The 17,575-nt window shown below is 47.4% G+C and overlaps 1 protein-coding gene and 2 long non-coding RNA genes across 3 annotated transcripts in view; 1 reads left to right on the forward strand and 2 right to left on the reverse strand.

Annotated features, from left to right (window-relative positions):
- The first annotated feature begins 2,917 nt into the window (after nt 1-2,917).
- Nucleotides 2,918-3,722, forward strand: LOC127009797 (uncharacterized). The gene is made up of 2 exons (XR_007762304.1): nt 2,918-2,996; nt 3,458-3,722. It is a non-coding gene; the product is annotated as an uncharacterized LOC127009797 (long non-coding RNA).
- LOC127009796 (uncharacterized) lies at nt 3,499-8,871 on the reverse strand. Its single transcript, XR_007762303.1, has 3 exons — nt 8,760-8,871; nt 8,156-8,304; nt 3,499-3,639 (listed from the first exon to the last, which is right to left on the reverse strand). It is a non-coding gene; the product is annotated as an uncharacterized LOC127009796 (long non-coding RNA).
- Nucleotides 8,872-11,950: 3,079 nt separating this feature from the next.
- The window catches only part of LOC127010186 (uncharacterized), a 33,289-nt gene continuing 27,664 nt past the window's right edge, over nt 11,951-17,575 (reverse strand). The window contains exons 2-5 of the mRNA XM_050884062.1: nt 15,110-15,187; nt 14,334-14,459; nt 13,397-13,554; nt 11,951-12,077 (exon numbers count right to left, since the gene is read on the reverse strand). Of these exons, the coding sequence (XP_050740019.1) occupies nt 11,951-12,077; nt 13,397-13,554; nt 14,334-14,366 (318 nt within the window). The 5' untranslated portion in view covers nt 14,367-14,459; nt 15,110-15,187. The remainder of the gene's footprint in view (nt 12,078-13,396; nt 13,555-14,333; nt 14,460-15,109; nt 15,188-17,575) is intronic.

Consider the following 17,575-nt stretch of genomic DNA (forward strand, 5'->3'; position numbering starts at 1 on the left):
AGAAGGAGATTGGAGAGAAGGAAAGGGAAGGGAAGGGAGAGACAGGAGGGAAAGGAAGAAGTAGATTGGAGAGAAGGAAAGGGAAGGGAAGGGAGAGACAGGAGGGAAAGGAAGAAGGAGATTGGAGAGAAGGAAAGGGAAGGGAAGGGAGAGACAGGAGGAAAGGAAGAAGGAGATTGGAGAGAAGGAAAGGGAAGGGAAGGAGAGACAGGAGGGAAAGGGAAGACAGGGAGAGAAGGAGGGAAGGGAAGGAGGGACAGGAGGGAAAGGAAGAAGGAGATTGGAGGGAAGGAAGGGATGGAGAGGAGGGAGAGGAAGGGAAATCTTCCCAGGTATGAGCAGGAGGGTATAAGGGAAGGGAGAGGCAGGGAGGGGAGGGGAGGGGAGCAAGAAAAGGAGAGTGTCAAGTAATACGTAGTGAGTCTGCCTGGCTTGGGAACATAGGAGGGAGAGTGACGCTTTAAATCTTTCCCAGGTATGAGCATAAGGGTGTATAAAGGAAGGGAGAGGCAGGGAGGGGGAGGGGGAGGGGGAGGAAGAAAAGGAGAGTGTCAAGTAATCCGTCGAGAGTCTGCCTGGCTTGGGAACATAGGAGGGAGAGTGACGCTTTAAATCTTTCCCAGGTATGAGCATAAGGGTGTATAAAGGAAGGGAGAGGCAGGGAGGGGGAGGGGGAGGAAGAAAAGGAGAGTGTCAAGTAATACGTAGTGAGTCTGCCTGGCTTGGGAACATAGGAGGGAGAGTGACGCTTTAAATCTTTCCCAGGTATGAGCATAAGGGAGGTTAAGGAAGGCGGTGATGGGGGAGGGAGAAGGGAAGGGAGATAGTAAAGTGGCTAGGGAGTGGCACACAGAGGAGGGAGAGTGAACCTTTCAAACTTTCCGGGCATGAATATAAGGGAGGAGATGATGGTGGAGAGAAGGAAGGAACATTGTAGAGCAACAGTGAATATGCTGAGGCAGGGAATGGCACACAGAGGAGGGGGAGAGTGACCCTTTGTCCTTGTTACAGGTGTGAGTTTTTTACAGTAAAGGAAGGAAGTGACGAGGCGCAGGGCCAGGCCGGGGTGGTGGCCGGTGGAGGTGCGGGCCGTGAGTGCCAGGGTGCCACGCTGGAGGCGCCAGGTGGTGAGGGGGAGGGGGAGGAGAGGGGGAGAGGGAGTGAAGGGAAAGATGCAAAAGGTTGGTGAGAATATGTGAAAAGGCAGTGGCTGAAAAGGAAGAGGAAAGGAGAATGAATAAGGAAGAGGATAGGAAAGGAGAGGGAAGAAGGGAAGGGAGGGAGAAGGAGGCAAAGAGTAAGAAAGGCAAAAGAAAGAAGAGGAAGCAGATGAGGTGAAGGAAGAGTGATTAAGAAAGAGTGAGGGAGGAAGGGAAGCGTTTATGGAGATAGAGGGAACATAGAAGAGGAAATCCTTTAAGGGGAAGGGAGAGGGAAGGAAATATATAAGAACAGAGGGAGGTGGAGGAGGAGGGAGACAAGCTACAAGAGTAATGTGAGGAAAGGGAGTGTGAAAAGAAATTATAGGAGAGTTGTTTGGGGGAAGAGAGAGAGGAGGAGGAGAATGCTTAAAGAAAAGATGAAGGAAACAATGAACAAGGAATGGATGCACAGGAAGATGATTTAGAGGAGAAGAGAGAGGAAAGTAGAGGTGGCTTAGGAGCTGAAAATGTACAGCAGAAGCAAGGAAGAGAAAACACCAAGCAGGAGAGAGAGAGAGAGAGAGAGAGAGAGAGAGAGAGAGAGATAGGAAAAGAAGGAGTAAAGGAAGGAAGGAAGGAAATAGCCAATGGGACGTCTAAGGAGAAGGAAATTACAAAGAAAAGGGTAAAAGGAGAGAAAAAAAGGAAAAAAACAAAGTAAGAATAAGGGAAGAGAAGGAAGAGTGTGATTTGAGAGTGGAAGAAAAGAACAAAGACCAGGAAAAAAAAAGAAAAGGAGAAACAAAAAAATAGACACTAGAATAATACACATCAATTATTTATTTATTTATATTCATTTTTATTTATTTATTTATTTTATTTATTTATTTATTTATTTACTTATTTATTTATTTATTTATTTATTATTTTTTTTTTTTTTTGTGTGTGTGTGTCAAGCAGTCAGCAATTCCTTCCGTCAGGGCAGCGAGTCGGTGCTGAGCCGCCTGGTGGAGGCCGCGGGTGTGTGGGTGACGGGGGGCGGCGCTGTCTCCAAGATCTCCTCCTCCCCCTCATCATCATGGTCATCATCACCTCCACCAGGTCACTGTCTCCAAGATCTCCTCCTCCCCCTCATCATCATGGTCATCATCACCTCCACCAGGTCACTGTCTCCAAGATCTCCTCCTCCCCCTCATCATCATGGTCATCATCACCCACCAGGTCACTGTCTCCAAGATCTCCTCCTCCCCCTCATCATCATGGTCATCATCACCTCCACCAGGTCACTGTCTCCAAGATCTCCTCCTCCCCCTCATCATCATGGTCATCATCACCTCCACCAGGTCACTGTCTCCAAGATCTCCTCCTCCTTCATCATCATGGTCATCATCATCACCTCCACCAGGTCACTGTCTCCAAGATCTCCTCCTCCCCTCATCATCATGGTCATCATCACCTCCACCAGGTCACTGTCTCCAAGATCTCCTCCTCCCCTCATCATCATGGTCATCACCTCCACCAGGTCACTGTCTCCAAGATCTCCTCCTCCCCTCATCATCATGGTCATCATCACCTCCACCAGGTCACTGTCTCCAAGATCTCCTCCTCCCTCATCATCATGGTCATCATCACCTCCACCAGGTCACTGTCTCCAAGATCTCCTCCTCATCATCATGGTCATCATCACCTCCACCAGGTCACTGTCTCCAAGATCTCCTCCTCCTCATCATCATGGTCATCATCACCTCCACCAGGTCACTGTCTCAAGATCTCCTCCTCCCCTCATCATCATGGTCATCATCACCTCCACCAGGTCACTGTCTCCAAGATCTCCTCCTCCTTCATCGGGAAAAGGTAAGAATGTTTTGGTTTTATTTTTCTTCTATTTTTCTTTTTGTGTGTGTAGAATGTTTGTATAGATTTGTGTTTATTCTCAAGAGCGCAATGTTCCATCTCTCTTCAGTTTTCATTGCATTATTATCGCACATTTTTGTTATTCTTGTGTTGTTTATTTAGTTATACATCTTTGTAGTTGGCATTTTGTGTGTTTGCTATTGTTATCCTCCTCCTTTTCCTCATCTTTTATTCACTGCAAACAATATAGAATCAAAGATGTGTAAATTTAATCAACTCCTTCTCCATATCTTTTTTTCTCTAAAGCACAATTTTTACAAACCATTTATCCATTTTCCTTCTTTTCACTATGGAATAAAACACACAATCCCTAACTTCTTCTTTTTCTTCCCTCCTCCCTATTTATTCACCATCAACACACTGTCACACCCCAACTAACACCTCTTCTCCTCCCCCCATAGCTGGGTGAGGCTGCGGGGGTCTCGGTGACGGAGGTGGGGGCGGGGGCGTGTCCTGAGGGGGCGGCAGCTGGATGTGCAGGCGGGTGTGTGCTGCGGGCGGGGCTCAGCGAACACTTTGTCTTGGTGGCCGCAAACACCTCGTCCATCGTGGGGCCGCAGCTCAGCCTCCGCCCGGCCTGCAGCTGTGGGGCAGCGGCGGCGGCGGAGGAGGGGGAGGAAGAAGAGGAGCAGAAGAAGAAATAACACAACCACACACACACACACACACACACACAGGCACATATGAAAACACCTAATTTTTTTTGTTAACTTTTATATATATATATATATATATATATATATATATATATATATATATATATATATATATATATATATATATATATATATATATATATATATATATATATATATATATATATATATATATATACCCACCTCACCACAGCCACAGGACCCACTGGATTCAACCCCACTGGATCTTGACATACCCCACATAGCCCCCCCAGCCACATACAAGGACCTCTGCCCCCCCCCCCACCCACCCACCCCTCCTTCCCCAGCCACATATATGACCTTCCTCAGTGCTGGTGTGTCTGTTTTTTGTTAATAATAAAAAATAATTGTTTAGTTTGTGTCTAACTTCCCCTATTTAAATAAAAAGAAGTTTACCTATAAGTGATGAGGAGAGAGAGAGAGAGAGAGAGAGAGAGAGAGAAAGTGAAGGAAAAGAAGAGGAGAGAGAGAGGGAGAAAATGACAGAAATAAAAATTAATAATGAAGAGAGAGAGAGAGAGAGAGAGAGAGAGAGAGAGAGAGAGAGAGATTATGAACAGAGGAGGAGAAAGTATGATAAAGAAGAGAAAATGTAATGATGAGAGGAAGAGGGAGAAAGTAAGATAAAGAAGGGAAATAATAGAGAAAAATAGATGGATTGAGAGAGAGAGAGAAAAGCAATTGTATCAACACCCACCTACTCAACACATTGTGGAGAAGAGGAGGAGGAGAAGAAATATCGCATCAGTAAGAAAGACAGAAGTTAAGAATATGAGTGTGTGTGTTCCTTCCTTCTGTCCTTCCTTTTCCTTCCTTCCTCCCGTTCCCAGACTGTCAACAATAGACCTGGCTGGACCTTGACGAGTGGACTGTCCCGTGGTAGACTGGACTCCCTCTCTGGGCTACTCCTGGTGGACTGTGAACCTTGATGATCTGAGTCCTGTAAGTTGAGGTGTGTCCCTTCCTTCCTTCCTTCCTTCCTTCCTTCCTTCTTCCTTCCTTCCTTCCTTCCTTCCTTCCTTCCTTCCTTCCTTCCTTCTTCCCTCCTTCCTTCCTTCTTCCCTCCTTCCTTCCTTCTTCCCTCCTTCCTTCCTTCCCAGGATCTTCTGACATGTAGCAAGGATCTCTATACTGGACATGTGCTCTGCTGCAAGCCATTAACGTCTGTATAAAATCAATAAACATGCCATTGAAGTACAAAATGTGTATAATTTCAACATTGATCTCTAAGATGTAGGTGAAGTTTGAAGTGCTGGGGATGGTGTGGACCGGTGTGGAGGAGAGAGAGGCTGGGTATCTGAGGAGAAGGGAGATGGTTTGGACATGTGGATGGAGGAAGATGCTGGGTATGTACAGGACAGGAGATGGTGTGGACATGTGTGCAGGATGCTGGAGATGGTGTGGACATGTGTGGAGGGGGGGAGATGCTGGGTATATCAGGATGCTGGAGATGGTGTGGACATGTGTGGAGGGAGAGATGCTGGGTATATCAGGATGCTGGAGATGGTGTGGACATGTGTGGAGTGGGAGATGCTGGGTATATCAGGATGCTGGAGATGGTGTGGACATGTGTGAGGGGGAGATGCTGGGTATATCAGGATGCTGGAGATGGTGTGGACATGTGTGGAGGGAGATGCTGGGTATATCAGGATGCTGGAGATGGTGTGGACACATATGGAGGTGGGAGAGATGCTGGGTATATCAGGATGCTGGAGATGGTGTGGACATGTGGGAGATGCTGGGTATATCAGGATGCTGGAGATGGGTGTGGACATGTGTGGAGGGAGATGCTGCATATCAGGATGCTGGAGATGGTGTGGAAATGTTTGGCGGGGGTGAGATGCTGGCTATATCAGGATGCTGGAGATGGTGTGGACACATATGGAGGGGGGAGAGATGCTGAGTATATCAGGATGCTGGAGATGGTGTGGACACATATGGAGGGGAGGGAGATGCTGGGTATATCAGGATGCTGGAGATGGTGTGGACATGTGTGGAGGAGGGAGAGATGCTGGGTATATCAGGATGCTGGAGATGGTGGGATGCTGGAGATGGTGTGGACATGTGTGGAGGGGAGAGATGCTGGGTATATCAGTATGCTGGAGATGGTGTGGACATGTGTGTGGAGTATCAGGATGCTGGAGATGGTGTGGACATGTGTGGATAGATGCTGGGTATATCAGGATGCTGGAGATGGTGTGGACATGTGGGAGGGAGATGCTGGGTATATCAGGATGCTGGATATCAGGATGCTGGAGATGGTGTGGACATGTGGAGGGGGAGAGATGCTGGGTATCAGGATGCTGGAGATGGTGTGGACATGTGTGGAGGGGAGAGAATATCAGGATGCTGAGATGGTGTGGACATGTGTGGAGAGAGATGCTGGCATATCAGGATGCTGGAGATGGTGTGGACATGTGTGGAGGGGGGAGATGCTGGGTATATCAGGATGCTGGAGATGGTGTGGACATGTGTGGAGGGGCGAGATGCTGGGTCTATCAGGATGCTGGAGATGGTGTGGACATGTGCAGGATGCTGAGATGGTGTGGACATGTGTGGAGGGAGATGCTGGGTATATCAGGATGCTGGAGATGGTGTGGACATGTGTGGAGGGGGGAGAGATGCTGGGTATATCAGGATGCTGGAGATGGTGTGGACATGTGTGGAGGGGGAGATGCTGGGTATATCAGGATGCTGAGATGGTGTGGACATGTGTGGAGGGGAGAGATGCTGGGTATATCAGGATGCTGGAGATGGTGTGGACATGTGGAGGGGAGAGATGCTGGCTATATCAGGATGCTGGAGATGTGGTGTGTGGAGGGGAGAGATGCTGGGTATATCAGGATGCTGGAGATGGTGGACATGTGTGGAGGGGAGATGCTGGGTATATCAGGATTCTGGAGATGGTGTGGACATGTGTGTTGAGGGGGAGATGCTGGGTATATCAGGATGCTGGAGATGGTGTGGACATGTGTGGAGGGGGGAGAGATGCTGGAAAATCAGGATGATGGAGATGGTGAGGACATGTGTGGAGGGGGGAGAGATGCTGGGTATATCAGGATGCTGGAGATGGTGTGGACATGTGTGGAGGGGAGAGATGCTGGGTATATCAGGATGCTGGAGATGGTGTGGACATGTGTGGGGAGAGATGCTGGGTATATCAGGATGCTGGAGATGGGGTGGACAGGTGTGGAGGGGGACATATGCAGGGTATATCAGGAAGCTGGAGATGGTGTGGACATGTGGAGGGGGAGAGATGCTGGGTATATCAGGATGCTGGAGATGGTGTGGACATGTGTGGAGGAGAGATGCTGGGTATATCAGGATGCTGGAGATGGTGTGGACATGTGTGGAGGGAGAGATGCTGGGTATATCAGGATGCTGGAGATGGTGTGGACATGTGTGGAGGGGGGAGAGATGCTGGGTATATCAGGATGCTGGAGATGGTGTGGACATGTGTGGAGGGGAGAGATGCTGGGTATATCAGGATGCTGGAGATGGTGTGGACATGTGTGGAGCAGGATGCTGGAGATGAGATGCTGGGTATATCAGGATGCTGGAGATGGTGGACATGTGGAGGGGGAGATGCTGGGTATATCAGGATGCTGGAGATGGTGTGAGATGCAGGGTATATCAGGATGCTGGAATGGTGTGGACATGTGTGGAGGGAGAGATGCTGGGTATATCAGGATGCTGGAGATGGTGGACATGTGTGGGGGTATATCAGGATGCTGGAGAGGGTGTGGACCTGTGTGGAGGGATCAGGATGCTGGAGATGGTGTGGACATGTGTGGAGGGGAGATGTGAGATGGTGTGGAGGTGTGTCGGGGGGCGAGATGCTGGGTATATCAGGATGCTGGAGATGGTGTGGACATGTGTGGAGGGGAGAGATGCTGGGTATATCAGGATGCTGGAGATGGTGTGGACATGTGTGGAGGGGAGAGATGCTGGGTATATCAGGAGGCTGGTGATGGTGTGGACATGTGTGGAGGGGGAGAGATTCGGGGTATATCAGGATTCTGGAGATGGTGTGGACATGTGTGGAGGGGGAGAGATGCTGGGTATATCAGGATGCTGAGATGGTGTGGACATGTGGAGGGGGGGAGGGAGAGATGCTGGGTATATCAGGATGCTGGAGATGGTGTGGACATGTGGAGGGGGGAGATGCTGGGTATATCAGGATGCTGGAGATGGTGTGGACATGTGTGGAGGGGAGAGATGCTGGTATATCAGGATGCTGGTGATGGTGTGGACATGTTGGGAGGGGGAGAGATGCTGGGTATATCAGGATGCTGGAGATGGTGTGGACATGGAGGGGGGAGATGCTGGCGATATCAGGATGCTGGAGATGGTGTGGACATGTGTGGAGGGGAGAGATGCTGGGTATATCAGGACAAGGATCGTCACCAGGCTGAGACTCACCCTGCACTGCCTCCAGACTCCTGTTCTGTACACGTTCTGCCAGGGTGCTGTCCAGTGTCTGTCAGTTCACGGCTTGCCAATTGTGCCGCACCCCATGGCTCCTTGTCCTCTGGGGTGAGTGGCTGCCTCTGGTGACGCGCCCACGGTCCCTGTAAGAAGAACAGCCGTCAAGAAAACATCCTGGCTTTGTTTTTACAGTCAAGGCATGGTGGCCAGCCCCCTTCCCTGCCAAATCATTCCTCCCTCCCCTCCTCCTGCAAAGCTTCTTCAGGTGTCATAATGTACTTTGGCAGTGAAGTTATGGGTTGAACAGAGGAAGTTTAAGCAGTGAAGTTCTGGGCTGAATAAACAAACTTTAATTCAGGATAAAACTTGTTTCTTGAGTAAGATGAAAGGGCATGAAATGATGCAGAGCCAAACACAGTCCCTTGATGAGCTAACATAGAAATGAAAAACAAAAGACAGCAGGAGAAGAAAAGTGGAAAAAAACAGGGGGACAAAACCCAGAAAGTGGCCACGGAGTCAAGTTTGGAATTAGATGGTTCAGTATCTTTTCCAGCATACATAATACATACATAATAACAAAAAATACATGGCTACAAACCAGAGTGTTGTGCTTCTGAAACGATTTCCTGTCCCTGAACCACTTCTGGCACTCCTCGCAGAACGCTTTGTCGGCCCAGGCAGGCATGTCCTTGGGGTCGGTGATGTGCGCCCTGGTGGTTCAGGAGCTGCGCCGACTGCTTGAACCCCTTGCCACAGGTCTGAGGGAGCGGTGAAGGTGTTGGATGGGATCAGAACTTATATAAAAGGATAGAATTAAGTTAGGAGCCTGAGAGGTATTGGTTGAGGGGAAGGGGAGTTGAGTTGGGGAAAAGAGGCTAAAGATGACATATTTTGGCTAAGTAAATACACAGGAATACTTACAGAAGGGGAGAGAACGTAAGAAGAAGTGAGGAGGCCGAGAGAGGTATTGGTGGAGAGCAGAGCTTGGGGAAAGAGACCAAACAAGACACACTACTTTGAGCCTTGCCACAGGTCTAAGAGGAGTGGTGAAGGTGTTAGATGTGATTAGAATTTACATGAAAGGATAGAATTACGTTAGGAGCCTAAGAGGTATTAGTGGAAAGTAGAGTTAGGGTCAGAGACCAAACAAGACACACTACTTTGAGCCCCTTGCCACAGGTCTAAGGGGCAGCGATAAGTGTGTTAGATGAGACTTAATAGGTATAAGGGAACAGAAATAGGTGAGGAGGCTGAGAGGTATTAGTGGAGGTAGTTTGGGGAAAAGACCAAACAAGACACACTACTTTATACAACAAGCAGGTAAACACACAGGCACACAAAGAGGTGACAGAAATAGGTGAGGAGGCCTAAAGATATCAGTGCAGGGCGGAGGTAGGAAAAAGACCAAACTAGACTTACTGTAGCTACCACACATTTTTTATTTTGTAAACCCACAAGACCACTGCCTCAACCCCACCCCCAAAAGACCACACAAGACCACTGCCTCACCCCCACCCCCAAAAAGACCACACAAGACCACTGCCTCACCCCACCCCAAAAAGACCACACAAGACCACTGCCCACCCCCACCACACAAGACCACTGCCTCACCCCCAAAAGACCACACAAGACCACTGCCTCACCCCACCCCCAAAAAGACCACAAAGACCACCCCCCAAAGACCACACAGACCACTGCCTCACCCCCACCAAACAGACCACACAAGAACACTCCCTCACCACCACCTCCCACAAAGACCACACAAGACCACTTCCTAACCCCCATCCCCAAAAGACCACACAAGACCACTGCCTCACCACCCCACCCCAAAAAGACCACACAAGACCACTGCCTCACCCCCACCCCCAAAAAGACCACACAGACCACTGCCTCACCCCACCCCCAAAAAGACCACACAAGACCACTGCCTCACCCCACCCCCAAAAAGACCACACAAGACCACTGCCTCACCCCACCCCAAAAAGACCACACAAGACCACTGCCTCACCCCACCCCCAAAAAGACCACACAAGACCACTGCCTCACCCCCAACTCTAATACACAAGACCATCACCTGCTCACCCCAAAACACAAGACCACTGCCCCACCCCCAACCCCACAAAAAGACCACACAAGACCACTGCCTCACCCCCACCAAAGACCACAAGACCACTGCCTCACCCCCACCCCCAAAAAGACCACACAAGACCACTGCCTCACCCCCACCCCCAAAAGACTAAGACCACTGCCTCACCCCACCCCCAAAAACACAAGACCACTGCCTCACCCCACCCCCAAAAAAGACCACACAAGACCACTGCCTCACCCCCACCCCCAAAAAGACCACACAAGACCACTGCCTCACCCCCCCCCAAAAGACAAGACCACTGCCTCACCCCACCCCCAAAAAGACCACACAAGACCACTGCCTCACCCCCACCCAAAAAGACCACACAAGACCACTGCCTCACCCCACCCCCAAAAGACCACACAAGACCACTGCCTCACCCCCACCCCCAAAGACCACACAGACCACAAGACCACTGCCTCACCCCCACCCCCAAAAAGATAGACAAATACATCACAAAATAGACCACTGCCTCACCCCCACCCCCAAAAGATGAAAATTACATCACAAAATAGCCCACACAAGACCACTGCCTCACCCCACCCCCAAAACATCACAAAATACAGCACACCAGACCACTGCCTCACCCCACCCCCAAAAAGATAGAAAATTACATCACAAAATAGCCCACACAAGACCACTGCCTCAACCCCACCACCAAAAAGATAGAAAATTACATCACAAAATAGCCACCAGACCACTGCCTCACCCCCACCCCCCAAAAAGAAGACACAAGACCACTGCCTCACCGTCCAAAATTGACAGAGAACAGGTAAATAAAATGGAAAAGACACACCCACAAAACTACAGCTTCCCCTAAAAAGAATCAATAGAGAATAAGTAGAGAATATATATAAAAAAATACAAAACTGCTACTCCCAGAAAGAGAACAAGGGTCACATTCTCAAACACTTCAGCGCCCGAGCACACGTATCTGGCAAGGCTGTCATGGGAGTTTTGGGCATTTCCAGGGGTAGTTTTATGACCCTGGTGGTAGTTTGACCCTTCCTCTGTACCGTGAACCAAAGAAAACACTCTCTACTACTACTACTACTACTACTCTCCTTTTCAGTCTTTGTGAATTAGTTGATGTGAGGGTGTGATTTCCAGGGGTAGTTTTATGACCCTGGTGGTAGTTTGCTCTGTACCGTGAACCAAAGAAAACACTCTCTACTACTACTACTACTACTCTCCTTTTCAGTCTTTGTGAATTAGTTGATGTGAGGGGTGGAAGGAAGCATCTGAGAACACCAACCTAAGTAATAGACAGAATCAATGCATGAGAAAGAATAAGTAGAGGACAGACACTGGGCCAACACACAGACAAACATTTACACTGCAGACAAATGTGCTCCCTGACGTCGGAGGTACCTTCTGGTGGACGAGGAGGCTGCTGGTGCACGTCTTGTAGGTGTGGCAGATCCTGCAGCTCAGGAGGTCATGTCCAGCGTGTGATCCTTGCAGAGGTGAAGCTGACCCACCGACCACTGCAACACACACACACAGGTTCATTACGCTCACAAAACGGGTCATGAAACAAAACAAAAATAAAAGCATCAATCCCAAGTTACAAAGGGTTAAGAATTAGTCACATTATATTTTTCAAGACATTTCTCTTTCACGATACTCCAAGACAAATTCACCTTCACCTCCTTACCTTATCACACCTGAAGCCACACTGAGCAGGAGAAGCCCTCTCGCCGCCCTTCCCGCCTCGTGGCACTCCCTATGGGCCTCAGATTGGCCTCCGAGGAAAACTTGTAGTACTTGCAGGTGGACAGAGAACTCCTGGTGGGGAGGAAACGAGTGGTCTGAGTTACCTGGGATTGTTAAAAGGAAAGATAAATAGGGGAACAAAAAGAGACTGAACAGTAGGAAAGAAGAAGAATTAGAAGCAAGAAAAACAAACAAGAAGCAAGAAGTAAAGTTGCTATTATTCTATATAAGGAAGGAGTGGTTTGAGTTACCTGAGATTATTTGTGAGGGAAAGATAAAGAGGAGAATGAGAGACTAAACAGCAAGATAAGATAGGGAACCAGAACAAGAATTAAAGGTAAAGTAAAGGTTGAGTTACTATTACCTATAACGGGTGGTGGAGGCACCGAGACTGTTTGTAAGGGAAAGGTAAATAAGGGGAATGAGGAGGCTGCACAGTAAGTAAGGAAGGGAACCAGAAACAAGGAACAACAAACAAGAAATGAAAGAACAGTAAAGGTAAAACAAACAAAAATTAAGGAGTATTAGGAGGTAATTGAGACTGTTTGTAAGGGAAAGGTAAATAAGGGGGAATGAGGGAGGCTGCACAGTAAGTAAGGAAGGGAACCAGAAACAAGGAACAACAAACAAGAAATGAAAGAAACAGTAAAGGTAAAACAAACAATATTTAAGGAGTATTCTGAGGTACCCGAGACTGTTTGTAAGGGAAAGGTAAATAAGGGGGAATGAGGGAGGCTGCACAGTAAGTAAGGAAGGGAACCAGAAACAAGGAACAACAAACAAGAAATGAAAGAAACAGTAAAGGTAAAACAAACAATATTTAAGGAGTATTCTGAGGTACCCGAGACTGTTTGTAAGGGAAAGGTAAATAAGGGGAATGAGGGAGGCTGCACAGTAAGTAAGGAAGGAACCAGAAACAAGGAACAACAAACAAGAAATGAAAGAAACAGTAAAGGTAAAACAAACAATATTTAAGGAGTATTCTGAGGTACCCGAGATCATTGGTAAGGGAAAGGTAAAACAAGGGGAATGAGAGAGGTTGAATAGTAAGGAAAGGAAGGGAACCAGAAACAGGGATTAAAAGGGAAGTAAAGGTAAAGTTACGACTATTACTGCAACTACAACCATTACTACTACTACTACTACTACTACTACTACTACTACTACTACTACTAGCAAGGATTAAATGGGGTGATAAATTCTACACTAAGTGGGTGAAATACTGGAATGGGTTAAGAGGTGCTGAGGAAACTTTTCACATCTTTCCTCCTTTCTCTAATCTCAATACTACTGTTACTTCCTCTACCAACACTACTACTACTACTACTACTACTACTACTGCTACTACTACCACTCCTACTCAGCCCCTTCCCACACCCTAAGGGACCTACTTGTGCTTCTTCTCCACCTCCACGGAACACACAGGTTTTGGCCGTTGTTTCTGCAGCCAAAACTGTTCCTGCAGAGCCCTCGGAGTCCTCACCTTCCTCTTGCCCTCCACCTCCTCCCCCTCCTCTCCTCCACCTCCACCTGGACCTGTAGTCTCTTCCTGTGAGTGGGCAATGAAGGGAAAGCAAGGTGAGCAGAAGAATATAGGGATGACATAGAACAAAGTGTAGTGTGGGCATTTTTCATAAAGATTTGATAGGAAAGTGTGCATAGCTAGGAACAGGAAGGTAAGAAAATGAATAAGGACTAAAAAATGAAGTCGAGGGAAGTGAAGGGAAAGCAAGGGAGGGAGGGAGTGATACAAGGAGAATAGAGAAAAGGAGAGGACTGGAATGAGCTAAGGAGAGAATTCAAGGATGAGGAAAAGGAGGCCAAAGAGAAGAAGGAGGGAAGGAAGGAAGGAAGGAAGGAAGGAAGAAGGATAAGAAACAAAAGAGCATGGAAAGGGGAAGACATTAACAGTAAGGCACAACCCTGGGATTTAAATAGCTCGATAAACAAAGGGGTCTTATAACAACAGAGAAACAGGGCCGGAATGAAGGCGACTGAATGGCAGGAGAAACAGAGGACTGAGCTGCACTTATAGACAGACACACAAGAAAGATGACAGAAAAAGGACGCACAAGAATTTGGAGATGACAGAAGAAGGAGGCACAAAAGAAGAGAAGGAAAGAAGGGATGGAGAAAGGGCATGAAGAGGAGGGAAAAAATGAAGAGGGCAGTGGACACAAGAGGACTTTTATGAGTAAGATGGGTGAAGAGTAAGAGAGGGAGAGAGCAGTGCCATAAAGTGAAAAGGAAACACTGAAAATAGTTAAAAGTAAAAACAAACTCCACACAGACACAAGAGCAGGTAAGGCACACACTAACGACACTGACCTGGCCAGGTGAGCGTGCCTTCCTGTGGCCCATGAGTGTGCCGGGCTGGGGCGGGTACTTCACCTGGCTGCCCCGGGGGGTGTGCTGCCCCGGACCACCCCCCCGCGGCCTCCTGCTGGGGTGCTCCTGTAGGGTGAAGGGGCGAAGGGAAATAAAATGAGGGGTGGAGCAGAATGTGAGGGAGGAAGAGGAACAAAAGGGGCATGAAGGAGAATAATGGGAGGGAGAAGAAGAGGGGATCAATATGGGGGGTGGAGCAGAATGTGAGGGAGGAAGAGGAACAAAAGGGGCATGAAGGAGAATAATGGGAGGGAGAAGAAGAGGGGATCAATATGGGGGGTGGAGCAGAAGGTCAGTTTTATATTTCTTTGTTACAGGAAGGGAGGCAGCTCAAGGCGACATAAATAAGGCTAAACAAAAACACTGCCCACTGGAGGAAATTACTTCATATAAAATTGAATGAAGCCTAAATGTCAGCGATAAATTTCCCTTTTTTGTAGTGTGGAAGGATGAAAGGAAAGAGGTGACCTAACTAAGATGAATGGGAAATAGTGACACAAGACTGAGGGAAGGGAGGAGGTGATAAACGGAGACAGGAATGAAGATGGAAGGAAAGGCAGAGGCATGGAGGGACATAAGAGAACAGAGATAAATGGGAACAGTGGATGGAAGTGGATATTAGAGGAAAAGGTGGGAAGGGAGGAACTGATAAAAGGAGCAAGAAGGAAAGTGAGCAGAGATGGGAGGAGACCAAGGGAGCGAGAGAAGAGCCTCACCTTACTTATATGTTCCTTGCACTCCTCGGCCCAGGAAGTCCTCGGAGCAGAACCCACACCAATGGATGCTGATCTCCCCTGTTGGGACACAAAGGATCGGTTACCCTTACATGACCTTAGATGACCTCAAGTGACCTTACACCATAACCAACTCATCTTGAACTCAATTGGATATTTTGTTGATGTTAGATGACCTTAAATACTTCCTTTACTTTCTTTTATGTGTAAGGAATAAGAGAAAATGTAAAGACTTTGAAAAATTAAAACTTGAAAATTAATCTCAAAAATCTTGCACACCACCAGCTTACTTAAATTTGTTTATTGTGGAAGAAATAAGAAAAAATATGGTCTTCCAGAAATAAAAGCTTAGCCTGAATATTATATTATACTAGAATGCATGCATGTACGAGTCAGGTTATCTTACTGAAACTTAATATCAAGATGAATAGTTAAAGCAAAAATAATACCAAATTTAAAACAAGTCAGAGCATGTATAAAGAAGTAAAGCTTTAATTCAGTCCTGCAAATATTTCCTTCTATAGGTACACATACACAAGGATACTATAAAATCATCATCATTTCGTTTAATGTCCGTTTTCACTCTTCCTGAGCGGTTGGACGCTTTATGGCTCTCCTCCATTCTACTCTGTCTTCTGCTTGATGCTCATCCAATCCCAGCAATGCCAAGTCTTCCTGTATACACCTTCTCCACGTTTTCCTAGGTCTACCAACTGGCCTCCTTCCTTCTACCTCTAAATTCTCCACAACTCCCAACACTGTATCCTCACCTGCTCTCTTTACATGTCCAAACCATCAGAGTCTTTCCCTTCTGAGCACTGTTTCCAGGTCCTCTACTCCACATCTGTTAGCTACATCTGCACTGGACACCCTGTCTTGCCACCTGATCCCCGCCATATACCTCAGCATTCTGCAATCACTTGCTCTCAATACCTCCATCAATTTTAGAGTTAGCGCCCATGTTTCTGCTCCATACAACATCACTGATCTAATACACGCTTGGCACACCCTGCTCTGCTCTTTAAGGGATGCTGTGATTCACAAGTAGACCAGCCACCTCCTCCACTTTAACCACGCTGCCGCCACTCTCGCTCTCACTGTCCTCTCCACTCCTGCCTCACAGTCCAGAACATCTCCCAAACAACAGAAATGTTCTACCTCATCTGGCTTTCCTCCATTCACCTCTAGTTCATCCCTCTCAGTTTCTTGGCCTTGCTGTCTCCTTACACAAGCTGGGCATGTAAAATTCTGCTCTCCTCTTACATTTCTGAGGCCTGAGCATCTAAGGTGGCACCACTGCCTGCAACATGTGCACAAGACAGAATTAACACCTCCTCCTTCCCACAGCATCCACATGGATATTTCCCTCATTTAATCTTTTCTCTTGCTTCTTTTCCAGTCACCATGTAGCCTACTTTTTTTACATAGTAATTTTCAAACCTCTCTCCTCCATTCCTTCCTTCCATTTATTAAACTTTTCTTTCACTTCTTCTGCCGTCTCTGCATTTACTACCAAGTCATCTGCAGACAGCAGCTCCCATGGTGCCTCTCCTTGCTTCCCTTGTTGCCTCCTCCATTACTGTTATAAACAAGAGCGGGCTAAGGGCAGATCCATGGTGAACCCCCACTCCAATTTTGAACTCATCTGATGTTCCCACCACTGTTTTCATCCTCTATTTTCTACCTTCACATAGTCCCATCACCGATTCGACCAATCTTTCTGGTACTCTTTGCCTTCTCAATGCCCATCTTAGAATTTCCCTTGGTACTCTGTCAAATGCCTTCTCTAGATCTACAAAAACATGATACAATCTCCTCCTCTGCTCCATAAACCTTTCCTGAAGCCCTCTCATAGTATATATTGCTTCACTTGTTTATCTCCCAGGGCAAAAGCCAAACTGACATTTAGCAATTCTTATTATCCTTCTCAGCCTCTTCTCCAGGACTTTTTCATATACCTTCATGCCATGCTCCAGTAACCTTATCCCCCTAGAGTTACCACATTTCAAAGCATCTCCTTTCCCTTTAAAAATGGGTATAGTGCAGCTTCCTTTCCAAGCTTTTGGTAAACGCGAAAAAGTGTTGGTTTGTGAGAAATATGGAGACAGGTGTCCAGTGTTGCTTTACACAAACAAATAAAAAGCTAGTACTTACATAGAATTACATAGAAAATCAGACCACACAGACCCCATGGTCCAGACTAGGTGGTCTGTCCTTAAACCTAAGTGATTCTACATTAATCATTGGGCATCGAAAAATTAAATAAATCAAAAATTCATCATGAGGTGTTTTATTACGTCCCACTGCCACTCAGCGAGCGATGATGGCGGAATCTTTACATAAATGACTCGGCCTGAGGGAACCTTAAGATGGCGGCTGCGGGCTGCAGGATTCCTACCAGGCTAGTACAGAGAAAGCCAGTCCAGTTATATTAGAGATCAGAGGTTA

This window comes from Eriocheir sinensis, chromosome 42 (assembly GCF_024679095.1).
Source record: "Eriocheir sinensis breed Jianghai 21 chromosome 42, ASM2467909v1, whole genome shotgun sequence".
Lineage (NCBI taxonomy): Eukaryota > Metazoa > Arthropoda > Malacostraca > Decapoda > Varunidae > Eriocheir > Eriocheir sinensis.